The following is a 17,215-nucleotide window of genomic DNA, read 5'->3' as shown; positions in this document are numbered from 1 at the left end:
AATAGTCAAAGAAGGAAAGAGTCTTAATATTTTCTAAGAACTCTATAGATGTTCTAATACATTGCTGGGACCACAGTCTTACACAGCTCTCGAACACTGGGGTACATGTTAATGTCAGGGATGCCTTAAAATTACATTCAATCAGTCATTTCATAAACATGTATTGGCCACCCAGAAGGCATCAGACATTTATTGTATTAAGTACTTTGCTATTCCTGACTTCCCAATTTAAAATTATTCCTAATCCACCCTACCCTTTGCTGTCTCCCTCATTTTCTCCATAGCACTCATTTTCTCTAGCCCAGTAGATACGTTGCTTACTTAAATTTCTTCACTGCCTGCCTCCCCTTACTAAAATGTAAGTTATGCAAAGGCAGAGATATGTGTCTTTTGTTGCTCTACCCCTAGTGCTTAGAACAATGCCACACATTTAGTGTTCAACACAGACCCCTTGAATGAATAAATGTCACCATGGACTTTACAACCTTCAGTGAAAGTTGAGATTACCTTTATTTTATGCTTAAAATTGATCCTGGAAGAAAGTGGGGAATTTACTTGTTTACCAAGCTAGTAACAGATAGACCCAGGATCCAAGCCCAGGTGGGTGTGACTTCTGGCCTGTCTGTCTTCTCCTTTGTCCATCTGCTTCTCCTGCCATTCCCACTTTTTCTGCACATGAACCTAAGCAGTTCTCAGTGTCTCAGTGTCTCAGTGTCTATGCATCTCAGTTGGGAGCAACTGATCTGAGAAACAGTCTAAGATTGAATGCTGTTGGGCCACGCCACTGCATGGCTGGGGAGCTCAATGATAACAGGGGATTGTGGCTGAGAAAGCAGAGGAGAAGGGTGTAGAAGGGAAAGAGAGTGGCCAAGTAAATACTCCCAAATAATCAGACATTCTTTGAGATAGGTAGAGATACATATTTGCAGAAACGTTTTAAATGTTTCCTCAACCCCCAGAGGATTTTTTTTTTTTTGGACGGAGTCTTGCTCTGTCACCCAGACTGGAATGCAGTGGTGCGATCTCGGCTCACTGCAAGCTCCGCCTCCTGGGTTCATGCCATTCTCCTGCCTCAGCCTCCCAAATAGCTGGGACTACAGGCGCCCACCACCACACCTGGCTAATTTTTTGTACTTTTAGTAGAGACGGGGTTTCACTGTGTTAACCAGGATGGTCTCTATCTCCTGACCTCGGGATCCGCCCACCTCGGCCTCCCAAAGTGCTGGAATTACTGGCGTGAGCCACCACACCCAGCTCCCCACAGAGGAATTTTTATAAAGTTTTAAAATCCTTCCCCTTCCCTTTCTTTTTTTTTCTTTTGCATACCATTGCTCTTGGTAGGGTTATACAAACTTCTCTACCAAATGAGTGGAAATGTTTGACTCAGTTCTCTGGTTAGCTTTTGTGCGATCTGTTTCTGGTAAGCAGTAATTTTTTTGTTTTGTTTTGTTTTTTAGGCTGTTATGTGCCCATTTACAGAGCAATCATCTATTGTTTCAAAGAAATTTAAAAAGCTAAAGAAGAGACTAGTAAGCCATGTCCAATGAAAGCTCTGAAATGTCAACTGCAGGTCAGCAACCAGAGAACAGGGTTGGACCTAGAAAAGATGTCAGAAGGTGTCTCTTCTGGCTCTTGGACACACTGTAACTCAACATGAATGAGAGTGATGTCATCTTGGTCTGACATAATTGGGGAATAAGATACTCCATAAGAGGGAAAATGGCAAAAAACTACAATTTATCCTCGGCATCACGATGTTTTATTTTAGCATCAAAAAAATTTAATTCACCTTCATTTGATTTAAAATAAAGTCTCACTTAACTTTTGGGGGCAGAATATTCAGGGTATATTCATTTTGATGTGTGTGTGTGTGTGTGTGTGTGTGTGCGCTTTGAAGAAACAGGATTGGAAAGTAGGTGCAGACACTTAGAAGATGGGATTCTGAGGCCCACACCTTGCCTTCAACAATAGTGAAAACAGTTTATTTTTGCTTAGTGAGCATCTAAGCATGTGTGTTTTCTGTTTGTTTGTTGTTTGCTTTTGCACCATATAACCTCAGACTACTTGTTAGCTTGTTGAATCACTCTCCTGGCATCTCTCTTGCTAAGGGAAGAGTTGTCCATTTTTGTGTTTTGACATTCACAAGGACTTTACCTCGAACAGGAAGACTCTCTCTTCATCTTCCCTACACCTCTCCTGCCCTCTCACCCCTGATTTTAGTTTACTATTTCTACTCTACTATGAGCTAGTTAACAAGTAACTAACTTTATAAACATTAAATTTAAATTAATAAATTTTGAAATATTTTAAGTATGGTACTATGTGGTGTTTTTACACAGCAACAAAATTGATTCTGTCTGCTGTACTTGAAAATCAATCCTATATATACACTCACTTCTTATGCTGGACTTTTTAGTGGTGGCTTCCTATCTACTTCCTTGTTCCTAGCAATTGTCTGGATAATTGTGATCACTTTTTGTCCTTTTTTTTTTGCTCTACATGTTTAAAAGTTAACATTTCTGTATTATTTCTTTCCTTTTCAAATCAAAGCCTACTTTAAATGTGTATTTTACATAGAATAGTTTATATTTAAATTTTCATTAATACTTTATATGGGGTGACATAATGTGTTTTGAAATTATATTAACTTTATATTATATAAATTCATTTATTTGAATAACATAGAGGAAAATTCAGCCTGAATTAGGAAAAAGCAAAATCTTGAGTCAATTGAAGCCATAATATTTTATTCCTGGGTGTCCTTGAGATAGCAGTGCTAAAACCATGATTTGTACCTATCATATTTTTTTCTTTATTCAATGATGTTATTATACTGGGTACTATTTGGTAGCCAAGAGAGCATGGCCCTGGTTTGGAACTTCCATGAATGAGTACATAAGAATGATTTAATTAGCATATAATTATATAGACTCATATATATGTAGGATCTAGATATAGATCTACTTGCTGACTTGCCCATTCACACATCTGTGTGTCCCATCAGTCCTCAACAGAAAGAGGATAGCAGACATTCCAGAAGAAGGGACTGTAAAACCATCTAGAGCAAGTTGCATCTTTTCTTTACAACTGAGGAAACAGAATTAGGGAGCCAATCAAAGGATCTTGCTCCTTTGCCCAAATTGGGACACCAGCAATGACTGTTAAATAGCACCATAGATTGCCTTGAAATTCAGATCCTTCCTCCCTCCAACCCTGGGGATCTTTAAGTACCAGGGGATTCGGGATTAGGTGGTAACCTGGATTCCTTCTACCCCTAAAGTCTGTGATCTCACAATTCCTCATCCCTCTCCCACACCCTCAGAGCAACTTGCGAGACACGTTAAAGACATGTTCCCCCAGAAAATAGCCTCCATATGAGGAATCCTGGCAAATGAGTTTTACTAGATGTTCTCAGGGCAGTGCCAGGATTTGCTTGCTGTGTTTTCTCTCCAGCTATTCAGCACATCTTTTCAGGGTAATCCCAATTAAGATGATATGCTCAAACAATGTGTATTTACCCAGCACGGGACAGTCAGTTACTATTCATTCTCTTTCAGCGGAATGAAGATGTAAATGATCAATTAAACAGGCATCCCAACCCAGCTGGTTTGTTTAAGCTCCCCGCCTTGACCTCTTTTCCCTAGAGGTTAGCAAGTCCGACTCCTCCTTTCTTGGTTCTTAGATTCACCTTCTTCTATAGTCTCATCACACCTCACATGGGAAAAGCAAAAAGAACATGAGATTTTTGTCCCATGCTTTCTTACTACTACAGTACAAACATAGAAGTTCTACCCTTATTAAATATTCTGGTTCAGAATGTTTCCAATCACTTTATAAACTTGACTGGTTCATCTTCCCTTTTTATCATCTATGGCCCTCCACAAAAGCCCAGCAAAGTTAAAGTGATTTGTTCCTGTGAAATAAGCAATGTAAGCAGATGGTGACCTATACATGTTAATGCAAAACAAAGCCTGTCTTTCTACACACTGTAAGGAACAGCTGATTAAAAGTTTTCAGCTTTTTGAGGAAACTAAACAATTCATTGCTAGTGTAGTTTTCCCCAAAGTTATTTTGCTGCTTCATTTTACTGCACTGACAGACTCCTTGCTCCTTTCTCCCCTACACTTGTGCCAGTCCTCTACTGAACTGGCACCCAGAAGATCATTTTGCTATTTGATAGACATTGCCAAACTGTAACATTGTTCTCACAATTCCATCTTGCCTTCAATGGTAGAAAGTATAAACTGTAATTTTAAACATAGTGAGTCAGGTCTTTCCAATTTTCCTTTACAGTTGGAAGATCAATGTACAATCATCCATTTCATATCCCAGGTTTCTTGCCAACATCACCTTATTTAAACACCAATATGTCCCCCACCCCAGAAACCACCAGTAGTCTTACTGTGATTGGCGCATGTGACTCCTACGTCATGTTCCTATCACACCCTCAAGAATACTCTTTGCCAGGCACGGAGCCCACGCAGATCTCATGGGTTCTGGATTTCAAGCCACACTTGACCTTTGAGGTTTAAGTTAATTCATTCTTGGCAAAAGAAAATGCATTGTTTAAAGAGAATAGGATTAGAGAGGCTCATAATAAAGACTTGTAACAACACTTCTTGGACCTCGGATATATCTTACAAAACAAAATGTTTATGAGCTAAGTGTAAATCATTCAGAAACATATGGATCAAATTTCCCCCTAAAATGCAAATGGATTTTAAAAATTAGCAGAAAAAGGGCTTGGCAAAAGATGTACTTTGAATTTCACCAAACATAGTGTACTTGAAATGCAGCTTAGAAATCTTGAGAAACCCAAACTGTGAGTAGGTTTTCCCTTTATTGTTCTTGTTTATTCCCTCTGTATCTCAGTTGAGAATTCAGTGGTTAAATGGGAAACCGCAGTGGGGAGGGAGAGGGTAGAGAAAAATCCTGAAGGATTTTTTTGTAAAAGACTTGTTGTCACGCTCTTGGTTAGCCAGAATGGGAGGTGAGAATTTGGCTTTGGAGAGTTTGTCTTTGTTCCTGCTGTTTTATGTCCCTCATGTTTCCTTTTATAATTGTTTTCTCAGGTTTGCACCTTCTGCTCCATCTCCTCACCATATCAGCCCCCAGAGAGTTCCGGCTCCTTCTTCAATACTGCAAAGAACACAGCCTCCCCATACCCAGCAGCCATTAGGTTCACACCTGAAGTCCTATCAGCCAGAGACAAATTCTTCTTTTCAACCAAATGGTATCCATGTCCATGGTAAGCAAGAAGCTGGCAGTCCCTTGAGTTTTGAAAAGTGACATTGTGCTGTTGCTTTTCGTCTTAGTTATCTGTTGTGGATTTCAGATGTTCTGTTCTGCACGAGGCTTAGGCTTTCATTTGCTTCTAAACTTTCACACTTGATAGGCATGAAATCCTATGGTATTTTCCTGACTTTGGCCTGATGATGATATGATTTATTACACTTCACACTGGTCAGCTCAAGTTGTTGGTTTTTTCATTGACCAGGGCTCTAACACCAGCAATAGCATCCTGTTTCTAAACAATAGACAGCCTATGGAGAAAGACATGACAGGAGTTCTTGTGCCCAAGCATGCCTCTGCTCTGCTAGGTTTTTGCTCTCATTCTCATAGGTTCACATCCTCTCTAACCTTCAAGGCGCAGGTGGAATGACAGCTCCTCTCTGAAGCCTTTTCTGATCTCCCAGCCAATGTCATCTCTCCAGGCTCTAAACTCTGATTTTGTTTTGCCTTTCTCTGGTAGTATTTATGCTTCCTCTACCTTGTGATTTACTTATCTGTGAATAAAACATGCTTTCACTATTAATGTGCAAACTTCTCTGTGAGCATTGACTGACCCATCAGAAAACTGTATCTTTTAGGAAACTTAACACAGCTCTTTACAAGTGGCAAAGAGACAGATACTTGTTAGGTGAACGGAGGATGAAACGGAGAAAAGGAAAGCAAGAGAAATCATAATGATTTTCTAAATGTGCAGATCTTGTGTTTAATGAGGAATATGCATAGAGAACTAAGTCTTAGTTTCTTTTCTTTATTTAAACTCATTTTGCCATTTCAGGCACCCATCTTAGTGAGCATCCATAGAAAGCTGAATTGCCAAATCATATAGATTTGAACTGTCACAGGCTTTTACTTCCTAGGGCAGTCAGATCTGTATAAGCAGAAGAGATACTGTCCTTTTAGGCTGAATTTTTCAACTACTAAAAAATACAACTCTCCTCTACCTGCCTCTTGCTGATGCCTGAATTTTCTCCGTATGAGTTATTACTTGAAATTAATGAGTGATGTTCCCAAACAAATCTAAATCAATATGCAAACTGATTGTGAAAAATTTTCCAAGATGGCAAAATCAACCAGCACTATGGAGCTAGGCTTGGACAAGAACATCAAAGTAAAGGCCTGAACAGCAAAGAGGAGGTGATACAAAAGCAGCAGCCAGCTGTAGGAAGAAAGAGACTTTGAAAAACCAGAGCTATTGGTTCTGCCTCAAAGTTCTATCCATCTCATCTCCCCACTTCCCCAGTGTCGCCACACAAACCCCCATCAAAATTTGCACTTGTACCATTCTGCAGGCCTATGGTCATTTTTACCTTCTGCTGGCTATAAATTGTTTCTCAAGCTTTAGTTATGTATTTATTCAGCCAAGAAATACTTCTTGAGTACCTACTGTGCACAAGGCAAGGCATCAAGGCACGCGAAAGACAGGCAAATTGAGCCCTCTTCCCTCTGAGGAGGGCCTGTCAGTCCAGTCAAGGAGTTTATCTACTGCGAAAGAGACCTGGGTCCCCTGCGCCATGAAGCCACCCTCACCACTCCAGGCAGGAGGTGCACAGCCTGAGTGTGGGCTGTGTGAAATGTAGAGTAGGCCATTGATTCTAAGACACAAATTTTTCACCTTCACGTTTTAACATCACTGAAATCTGGACATAGTTCATGGTGGCATCATATAATTGGCAGTGATTTTTCTTTCTGGTGCTATCTAGAGTAATGGAGCATTTCACAGTTGATGGTATCAAAGTTCCAAGAAAATGCAGTGTAACACATTTTGATTACAACTGTGAAACACATTTTTAAAAATTTAAAAATTGACCTATGTGTAGAAGAAAAATTGGAAGGAAGTTCTCTAAAATATTGACGGTTTTATATCAGGATGGTAGGATAATGGGTGATTTCTTCTTTTTTCTCTAAATAAATCTTCAAAAAGTGTTTTGAAATTAGACCAATTTGAATGCGAACACTAGTCTACCCTGAACTGTGTGACTCTGGGCAAATTATGGAGTCTTAGTTCACATTCGTTAAGTTGGGGGCATCTCATCTATCTTCTCTCTTCAGTTGTTAGGAAGATTTGACAAGAAAAGCACTTGGCACAGAGTAGGAGCTTAATTAATTTAATGCTCCTCCTTCTATCCCTTTCTATTTTTAAAATTAGACTCTTTGAGAATAGGGATAATGTTTGTAGCCCTAGGGCAGGCATGATACTTGGTGCAAAGTAGGCATTTAGTAAATATTTACTGACTAAGTGATTGACACTCCCTCATTCAACAAGTGAATAATAGACAAGAAGAGGATATAGAAAATGGTATCTACCCTATTATTTTCCCGCACTTCTTGGCAAAATACTCTTCTTCCACATTTCTTTTTTTTTTTCAGTTAAATAATGAATATATTGTCAGCTTGAAATTGTTGGGAATTTTTTAACTTTCACATTAAAAACAATTTATTTTTGGAGACAGAGTCTCACTGTGTCCCCAAGGCACAGTCATAGCTCACTGCAGCCTCAAACTCCTGGGTTGAGACAGTCTTATTTTAGCCTTCCAAGTTGCTGAGACTGCAGGCACACACTACCACACCTGGCTAATTTTGTTGATTGTTTTTGTAGAAATGGGGTCTCACTATCTTGCCCAGGCTGGTCTTGAACTCTTGGGCTCCAGTGATCCTCCTGCCTCAGCCTTTCGAAGTGTTGGGATTATAGGTGTCAGTCACCTGTGCTAGGCCTGAACTTTCACATTCTAATTGTTAAAAAAGTTCCCAGGACCAATGAGAAACTGCTAATATCAGCCTTAAAAATAAGTTTAAAATGTAGTTAGGCAAATTGAGAAATCATGACTTTCTCCAGGAAGATGGGCAAGTGACTGTTGCGATGAGGTTGCAAAGGGCATGCCCCTGTATTAGCCATTGGTCCATTGCTAGTAGTTAATTGGTAGGTATCCAGATGTAGCCTTACTTCATTCTCCAAGCACTTTCTGAATTTGTTTTTCTGGAACTTTCTAGGCAACATTTCTAGCAGTTCTCATCAGCTACTCTTTAGAGTAAGAACAAATGTATCTTACTATTTTTCAAGTGGGCAGTACAATGCTGAGAGTAAAAATGAGACCTTCTTAATGAGTTGCATTTATTGGTCGTGCCTTTCAGCTTTTGTTGGACGAGTTTGCGGGAGTTATACAGCATCTTGGTAACAGGGAACACCATCCCCTAATAAAACTTGATTTTTAAAGCCCAAAGCAGTGTCAGGGTTGCTAATGCGATAGTTCAAGTGAGTGTTTGTTCTTTCTTTCAAAAAGTTCGTGGTTTTAATGAGTGTAGTCACCCCCATTTCTTCTGTACTCCTTGCAGTAGGTAGAGGTCAGGGAGAAATACCATCACTGTATTTTTAGAGACAACAACTGAGACAAATAAGAATATAAAATGTCTAGGCATTGCTGCCTTAGCAAACTATACAGGTGCCTTTATCAAGAGGTCTAAATTTCTAAGCCATATTCTTTGTTTGTTTGTTTGTTTGTTTGGAATGTAGTCTCACTCTGTCACTGAGGCTGGAGTACAGTGGCACGATCTCGGCTCACTGCAACCTCCCCCTCCCTGGTTCAAGCAATTCCCCTGCCTCAGTCTCCTGAGTAACTGGGATTACAGGCGCACACCCCTACATCCGGCTTTTTTTGTGTGTTTTTAGTAGAGATGGGGTTTCACCAAGTTGGCTAGGCTGGTCTCAAACTCCTGACCTCAGGCAGTCCACCCACTTTGGCCTGCCAAAGTGCTGGGATTACAGGCATGAGCCACCACTCCCGGCCCCAAGCCATATTCTTAATCAACAACATGTTTCTAAGTCAAAGGCACACTGAAATAAATATACATTTATATTTTTCCATGGGGAAATACAGACTCCTGTGTGTAGATGTTGTTGCATTACAGAGAGCTATGAAAGGTTACAAGTCAGACGGGCTTTGGTCTTCCAAATGAAGAAGATGAGGTCCATTGGGTTTTGTTAATCATGCTGTAATACTAAATGATACTGAGCCTAGACATTGTGTGCTCTCTCTATATTTTTATTGAGGCATTTTGTAAAAGGCGTACTTTGAAAGATTACCAGCACTGCTTTTTCAAGTTTTCTCACCTAGTGAATGACCCAGGACTAGTGCTCAGGTTTGTTGACTCTGCATCCATCTCATTCATTCATTTTACTTTCATTAGTACAGGGAATGAGGTATCATTTCCTTTAATGTTTGAATCTTGGTAACATTTATGGGTCTCTGTTCAGGTGAGATCTCCAAGACAACTTCTTAGTACACTTTAGTCCTTTATTTTAGATGTAAACATAAGGACACTCTGCAATCATGTAAACTTGTTCTTTGGTCTTTTCTTTTTCCTTAGGACACTTCTCTTGCCCAGACAAGCTTCAGAATGTTGCCTGGATTAGTTGCCCAAGAGTTGATATTTGTACGTTTTGTTATTGGACTAATGGATCATTTCTTTCTAAATGCCCTAATCACTCCAGGATTATTAGCATGCCATGAGAATTCCTACAACAGCATTTTCCCAATCTTCCTGCTTCTGGGCTCATCAAGGAGACACCAAGTTCAGTTCAGCAAGTGTTCATTGGTCACTCACTATGTGCCAGGCAAACATGAATGTCATTTAATCAATGCACTGTGACATATGCAATAAGAGAAGCTGCAAAAGGCACTTGATTTATTCAGAAGAAGATGTCAAAGAAGGGTCTGTAGAGGTGATGCTTGAAGAGGGTTTTGGAGATAAATATCTTATTGGGCAGGCATTCCAGGCAGATAGGAAGCAAAGAGCACAGGTGAGAACACAAATGACAGTGTGGTGTGTGTGTGCACAGAGGGAAGAGCCAAGGGGATGGCTGGAGTACACAGGTTAAGCCATGGAGTAGAGGAGGAAGAGGATGGAGAACTCACAAGGCCAGCTCATGAAGGGTTTTGTGTCATGCTAAATGTAACCTACCGAATGAAGAAGTCAGCCCAGTATTTTAGGACAATCAAGTAGAGTGCTGTGTAGAGACTGGAATGGGAGAGGTAGGAACATTAAGCTCTAACTGTTGGGATTATGTTGGGCCACATGGACAGAACACCCAAACAACAGTGACTTATTAAAGAGTTCCGTTCACTCAGATGCAACTGGTAAATAGGGGAATGATGTCAGATTAATGTGTAATTGTGTTTGTTCACACACAGTCTTTCCTAGACAAAAGCTGGAATAGTAAGAGAAGAGAACAAAAACATCCTCTGCCTAGCTGCTATCCAGACAGGAGCCCTTTCAACTCTATTTTAATAACATTTGAAATGAGCACAATCCTGGGAGGCTCCCTCCCAGATAGGTGCACATCCAGCCTTAAATGGTTCTCAGCTCATGGCAGACCACACACCTTCCTGTGCACTGGGCCCTGCTATCAGTTGTCTCAGTACCTGTCGGCCAGCCTTTCCAGTCTATTTTATGTGATTTTTAATAACCACCCAGGAGCCTATAGCCACACTGAACTGCCCATCTAAATTTCCTCTTGACTATTTTGTTACTGCAGTAATTAGAAGGTATCGAAGATTTTCAGTGGTCTGACCCAATTGTAGATTTCTCAAAGACCTTATTTTTAATACACATTTGTGCAGAGGAAAAGATTTTTCAGGGTTTATTTATCATGTTATAGCAACACCACCAACAACCCCAGTGTGCAATTTACTCTTCTCTCATGACAAGATGTCTTTTTTTTTGAGATGGAGTCTCACCCTGAACGATCTATGTTCACTGCAACCTCTGTCTCTGGGTTGCAGCTATTCTCCTGCCTCAGCCTCCTGAGTAGCTGGGACTACAGATGCACACCACCATGCCTGGCTAATTTTTTATATTTTTAGTAGAGACAGCGTTTCACCATGTGGGCCAGGCTGGTCTTGAACTCCTGACCTCAAGTGATCCACCCACCCCAGCCTTCCAAAGTGCTGGGATTACAGGCATGAGCCACCACCCTCAGCCTTCTCTCATGACAAGATGTCTAATAGGAAACAGTGCAAAGTGGAGAAGGAGCCTCACAGAGTCCACAGTGCCCATGCCTCCTCCTAACTTTGTGCTTTGTCATTGTTAACAGGTGGCTTCCATCCTCCTGGTCACAGCATGAATCCTGATATTCTACACATCGTGTACCCTTAGTCACACAGCAAGGGGGTCTGGGAAGATGGATATTTTAGTGCATTGCCATAGTTAACAAAACAGAGATTCCATTAACAATGTTTACTGGATAGGCACACTGAAGGGGCTGCCAAACACACTGTGGGATGGTTTTCTAATCTGTAAAATGGGACTAATATGACCTGTCTCACAGACAGATTCATTCATATCCTCCCTTGGAAGTCGGGGTGGAGCTCACAGGCCTCTTTCTGAGGGTTCTACCCTATGTTTTCCAATCTCTTCCATTCTCTTCGGTTTCCATTCTTTCCACTGTGTGCTCTTATTTTGCATCCCTCTGGAGTTTCCAGTCGCCAACACAGAGATTTCTGTCATCCACATACCATTTATTAGATTTCGTTAGGAAAACATCATGAAGCTACCTCCTCAGCCTGGGCTGTTTGAAATCAATGCAGCAGCAGTGGGAAGGGGGCGCCTTCCCTGTTGGTCATGGCTTCTATGGTTCCTGAGCTATCTTTCCCATGATTTAAAGCATGCCCTGCATGTAGGCTCCCTAAAGCAGGCCAGTCAGCTCCCAGACAATGGTGGCATTTTCTTACCTCAGTATGGAGTTGTAAGCTTGTCAGTCCAGTTCAAATTGAGTGCAACAAGAAACAAAGGGTTTCCAGACACCAACAGGACTCCAAGAACAAAACATATTGTAAACAGCTTGTCCCACCAAGGAGCCAAAGCATCTTTCAAACTGTAGAAATATCAGAGCATTGATATTTAAATGGCAGTGAGGTGGCAAATACAAGTTTAGCTAACTTCTTCCTCAGTTGGCTGTTTACTCACGGTGATTGTGCAATGGTACTTTCCAACAAGATTCCTATGGGCTGTAGCCAAGACTGATTTCATCACTGCCGATTTAGTGTTAAATATTTAAAGGTTATTTTAATTTTAATTTTATTTGTTTATTTTTTGAGACAAACTTTCGCTCTTGTCACCCAGGCTGGAGTGCAGTGGTGCGATCTGAGCTCACTGCAACCTCTGCCTCCAGGATTCAAGAGATGCTTCTGCCTCCGCCTCCAAAGTAGCTGGGATTACAGGCATGCACCACCACACCCAGCTAATTTTTTGTATTTTTAGTAGAGACGGGGTTTAACCACATTGGCCAGGCTGCTCTCGAACTCCCGACCTCAGGTGATCCGCTTGCCTTGGCCTCCCAAAGTGCTAGATTACAGGCGTGAGCCACCGCGCCCTGCTTAAAGGTTATTTTTAAAGGCTGATTTTAAAGACAATAAACATACTCCCACAGAAAATTTCATCACAACTGCATATATGAGGTTATGAAATAATAAAGCAGTAAGTCAATAAATTGCATTGCTTAGAACTTAAGCATTGTGTCACGTCTTGAAATCCCAGAAAGACAAACATAATTGATTATAAATCAACAGTGTAATAGATTTCATGGAGAAAGTTGTGACATATTCACAAAAGAAATGAGCCGATGAATGCACTTCATGTTATTCTGATGTTATAATCAGCAGTCATAATCAGGAATAATTTTCCATATCAGCCATGATGTTATTAATGCTTACATAGTAACAGGGATTGATGATTAGATTCGGAGAAGTCCTTAATTACTCTCATATACTTAATTACTACAAAATTACCCCAAGAACAGTTTTACATAAGTAATACTTGGGAAAATCTGACTGTGTTCTAATTCTAAAAAACAAAACTTAATTTTAGGTGTATACGCCAAGTGCAGTGAGCATTTCAACATGCTGAGTTTTGTGGGAGGGGTGTGAGATGGTCATCTGAACCAGAAAAGATGTTGGAATGATTGATTATGGAAATGACTGAACTGTGAATAATCTACATATATAACTAAGCATCTGCACACGCGAGCATGAGTGCGTGTGCACCCACACAGGTTAAACTCACTATATTAATGTGCTATGTTTGATCATTAAGAGTATTAAATGATTGTCTCGCTAAATTGTCTCAGGACAGGGACTGCATTGTCCCACAATATTTGCACACTGCAAGTGCTTAATAACTGCTCATTAAATAATATTAATGAACAGAAAGAAAAGACAAAAATAAAGGGAGTTTTGCTCATGGCATCTTAGACTGATTGGCAGAGTCAGCCCTTGGCAAAATTGTGACCTACAGTCAAGTTTATTTGGGCCCGTCTTTTCTCTGGGCGCTTCCTGCCTGTTTCTCTGCCCCCTCTTTATTTTATTTTTATTTATTTATTTATTTATATTTTTTCTGAAACAGAGTCTCGTTCTGTCGCCCAGGCTGGAGTGCAGAGACACGACCTTGGCTCACTGCAACCTCTGCCTCCCGGGCTCAAGCGATTCTTCTGCCTCAGCCTCCCAAGTACCTGAGATTACAGGAACTTGCCACCGCGCCTGGCTAATTTTTGTATTTTCAGTAGAGACAGGGTTTCGCCATGTTGGCCAGACTGGTCTTGAACTCCTGACTTCAGGTGATCCACCCGCCTTGGCCTCCTGAAGTGCTGGGATTACAGCCATGAGCCACCTTGCCAGGCCCTGCCCCCATCTTTAAACACCCAGTGCTGACCAACTGCCTGAGACCTCTTCCCAGAGGAAATAGGATGAACGATTCACTTACACGTTGAGGTAAATTTAATATGTTACTGCTTCTTGTGAGTATCTGAATAATAAAAGAGGATAATGAGACACAGCTGGTACTGAGTGTGTAGTAGTGAAGCACTGGGCCGTGGCAGCCCTGTGGAAGAGGAATTGTGAGAAATTCACAGTGCCCATAGATACCAGTCCTTTGCCTAAGAAAGCATTTTCAGTTTGGAGGCAGGAAGATGGCAGTTACTAACTGGTATCTTATGAGAGGTCATGCAATGCCCTGATTCTGAGGTTCTCAAGTTTAGTAGATGATACTGACACCCCTGTTTCAGAGTTGGCACAAGAATGAGAGACTGCCTGGACTACAGTAGATGCTCTCTTCATTGCAGCTGTTATTGTTATTTTTCTACTGTGTATCAGATACTTGGTGCTCTGAGCAAGTCCAGAGCAACCTCCCAGGTGAGACTATGGAAGAGCTTAAGCACCATGCCCTAACTCATATACCTACTACTAAGTATCAGAGGTGGTTTTATAAACCCAGTCTGACTCTAAAGCCCACAGTCATACTTTGTGATGGTGCCTGTTGAAAAGAAAAACAGTATTATGGAAAGTTTTAGTTACTTGGGAATTGCTTTTGCATGAAGGTTAAGTATGGAACCATAAATGTGCGGTTCCTTATAGGGTTAACATTCTGCTGTCAATAGAGGTGCTGTGATTTGCAAGATAAAGTAATTTCCCACCAACTGCTTGACTGCATGTCTTTGGACACCGATAGCTGAAAAATCACTTTTTTCTGGGTGAGGCAGTGTAGTGAATGCCTGTCATGCCCTTGCTCACTAGTCCTCATAACAACACTGTAAAGAAGGCATTGTTTACTCCCATTTTACAGGTGGGGAATCTGAATCACTATAGTGCCCAGAGTGTTTAAATCTTAAAACAGTGGAGCTGGATATTGCGCCCAGGACCATCTGACTCCAGATCTGTGCTTTTAGCCATTCCGTGATGCTGCTATTAAGCCTTTGATTGGGGGTTGTCCCTGTTGGGAGCGGAGAGCTCCCTATCTAATGGCTCCCATTGGGATTACCCCACTGTGTGTGTGTGTGTGTGTGTGTACGTGCACATGTGTGTATGTGTACATGCCCTTATGCACTGTGCTTGCTCAAGTACAGGTATGCTGGGGGAAACTTTGGAAGCCTAATTACTATCATAAATCCACATACCTGGGTTCCTGGGCTTTTAGTATAGTCCTTACATACAATTTACAAATTCTTACTGACTTTTTATATTATAAAAGAAAAATTTTTCCTGTCCATTTTTTTAAAGTCCTTACAGTACTGAAACTATATTATAGACAGTTTAAGTCCCCTCCCAGCCTTATGTTTGTCCCAATTCCACTGCCCAAAGGTAACGACTATTAAAAGATAGGCAAGTATTCTTTTAGACCTTTTTAAATGCTCATAGAAGGAGACATATCTGTGTCTATGTATATGCCCATATGCCCTGTTATAAAAATGGCCTCACGTTCTGCACCTCACATTCTACATTTTGTTTTATGACTTGATTTTTTTTTAAACTTAGCAAAATATATGCTTTTTCTTTCCAGGTCATTGCATATAGAGTCTTCTTAATTGTATAGCTATCATAAGAATAGGTCTTCATTTTTTAAATCATTCCCCTATTGATGAACATTTTTTTCATTTTTTACATTTTCTAGCAATGCTATGTTAAATCTCTTCATATATATACATATTTATACAAACACTCCTGTACACACACACACACACACACACATATATATCTTTGCACAGTTTCTTAGGAAATTTTTGTAAAAGAGGAAATGCTGGATTACTGAGTATGCACATTGTAAAGTCGGATAGGTGCTGACACATATTCTTTAAGAAAGGCTATACTAATTTCAACTCTCATCAGCAGCATGTTACAGGGCCCCCATTTCCTCACACTGGATGTTAGTATTTTAATTTTTGCCGATTTGTAAAGCTAAGATTGGTGACTTGTTTTAATTTTTCCTTTAGCTCGTAATGTAATTGAGCATCTTTTCATATTTTCATTGAACACTTAAAGACAGTATTAATAGTAACAGGGATTAAATACAAGAGATACGACTGGGGTTTTTTACATTATTTAAGTATGTTTCACCCTGTCAGTCAAGCTGTGTCATTTGCAGCAAGACAGTTTGTTTTCCTGACTGGAACTCAGAAATTTGTTGATGAGGAAGAAATATCCAGAAAAATCTCTACCTCATTGACCATCATGACTTCGTCAGTCAACTTAAAAATGCCTATAGACAGTGTTTAATTAATATTATTGTAGATTTAGCACTTTTTCTTTCTTTGGGGGAAGGAATGACATCTTTCTAGAAGCAAATGTTCTTATATCTGAAACTTATGAAGTTGGCCTCTAATGAAGGAACTCTTAAAATGAATTAATTATTTTTCTGATAACACCATTCTAGGTGTTCCTCTGTTGGACTCTTCAGGGCTAAACATGTCAATGGCAATCTATGTCTTATAATTCCTATATTTTAAACTGGAATACCCTTATAAATACGGTAAACAACTGATGGTTTAGAAGAAGAAAAAAAGGTAACAGTTGTAGGTGGAGCTTCCTTAAAATACATCAGTAAACATCTGGGTTGCTGGTAGTGAGGCCACTCTCTTCATAAAATAGAACAACAAAAACAACAGAATACTGGAACTGGCTTGATCTGTCCCCATTCACATCCTCTGAGCTCAGCAACATGTTACAAAATAATCCCAATTCCCTTAGAATTTCTTGTTGGTTTACTTAGAATTGTGAGTGCTCTTTCTGATTACAGGAATTTCCCCTCTCTAACCAGATTGTTCAGACTAAACTCTTTATTTCATTCTTTTGTGAGGTCTTTGAGAACTATACCTTACAAGATGTAAGTCTATTAAAATAAAAACATTCTGGTATTTTTCCAGATCACTTAAGTATAACTACCAAACCCTCCCTTCTTATGTTCATCACCAAACCCAACTTCATCTCACACATCCCAAAACAAGTTCTTAAATTTCCTTGCCATTGTGGCAAAATCATTCAGGGAATCTGAATTAGCCAAATAATTACGCAGAGTTCTTTGCATCTGTGGATCTGGGCTGATGCGGTATTTTTTTCAATACCAGTGAGGTCCGTGGCAGTACCTACATTCATATATCAATATA

The 17,215-nt window shown here is 40.2% G+C and overlaps 1 protein-coding gene across 5 annotated transcripts in view; it reads left to right on the top strand.

The window, feature by feature from the left end:
- The window catches only part of GLIS3 (GLIS family zinc finger 3), a 499,006-nt gene that overhangs the window by 462,215 nt on the left and 19,576 nt on the right, over positions 1-17,215 (top strand). For all 5 annotated transcript variants that reach the window (XM_033237228.1, XM_033237227.1, XM_033237231.1 and 2 more), the window contains one exon: positions 5,073-5,248. In XM_033237228.1, coding sequence (XP_033093119.1) covers positions 5,073-5,248 — 176 coding nt within the window. The remainder of the gene's footprint in view (positions 1-5,072; positions 5,249-17,215) is intronic.

The sequence above is a fragment of the Trachypithecus francoisi genome, unplaced genomic scaffold (genome assembly GCF_009764315.1).
Source record: "Trachypithecus francoisi isolate TF-2019V2 unplaced genomic scaffold, Tfra_2.0 Lachesis_group16, whole genome shotgun sequence".
Lineage (NCBI taxonomy): Eukaryota > Metazoa > Chordata > Mammalia > Primates > Cercopithecidae > Trachypithecus > Trachypithecus francoisi.
The sequence above is the reverse complement of the archived record's forward strand: the minus strand, read 5'-3'. Positions and strand labels throughout refer to the sequence as shown.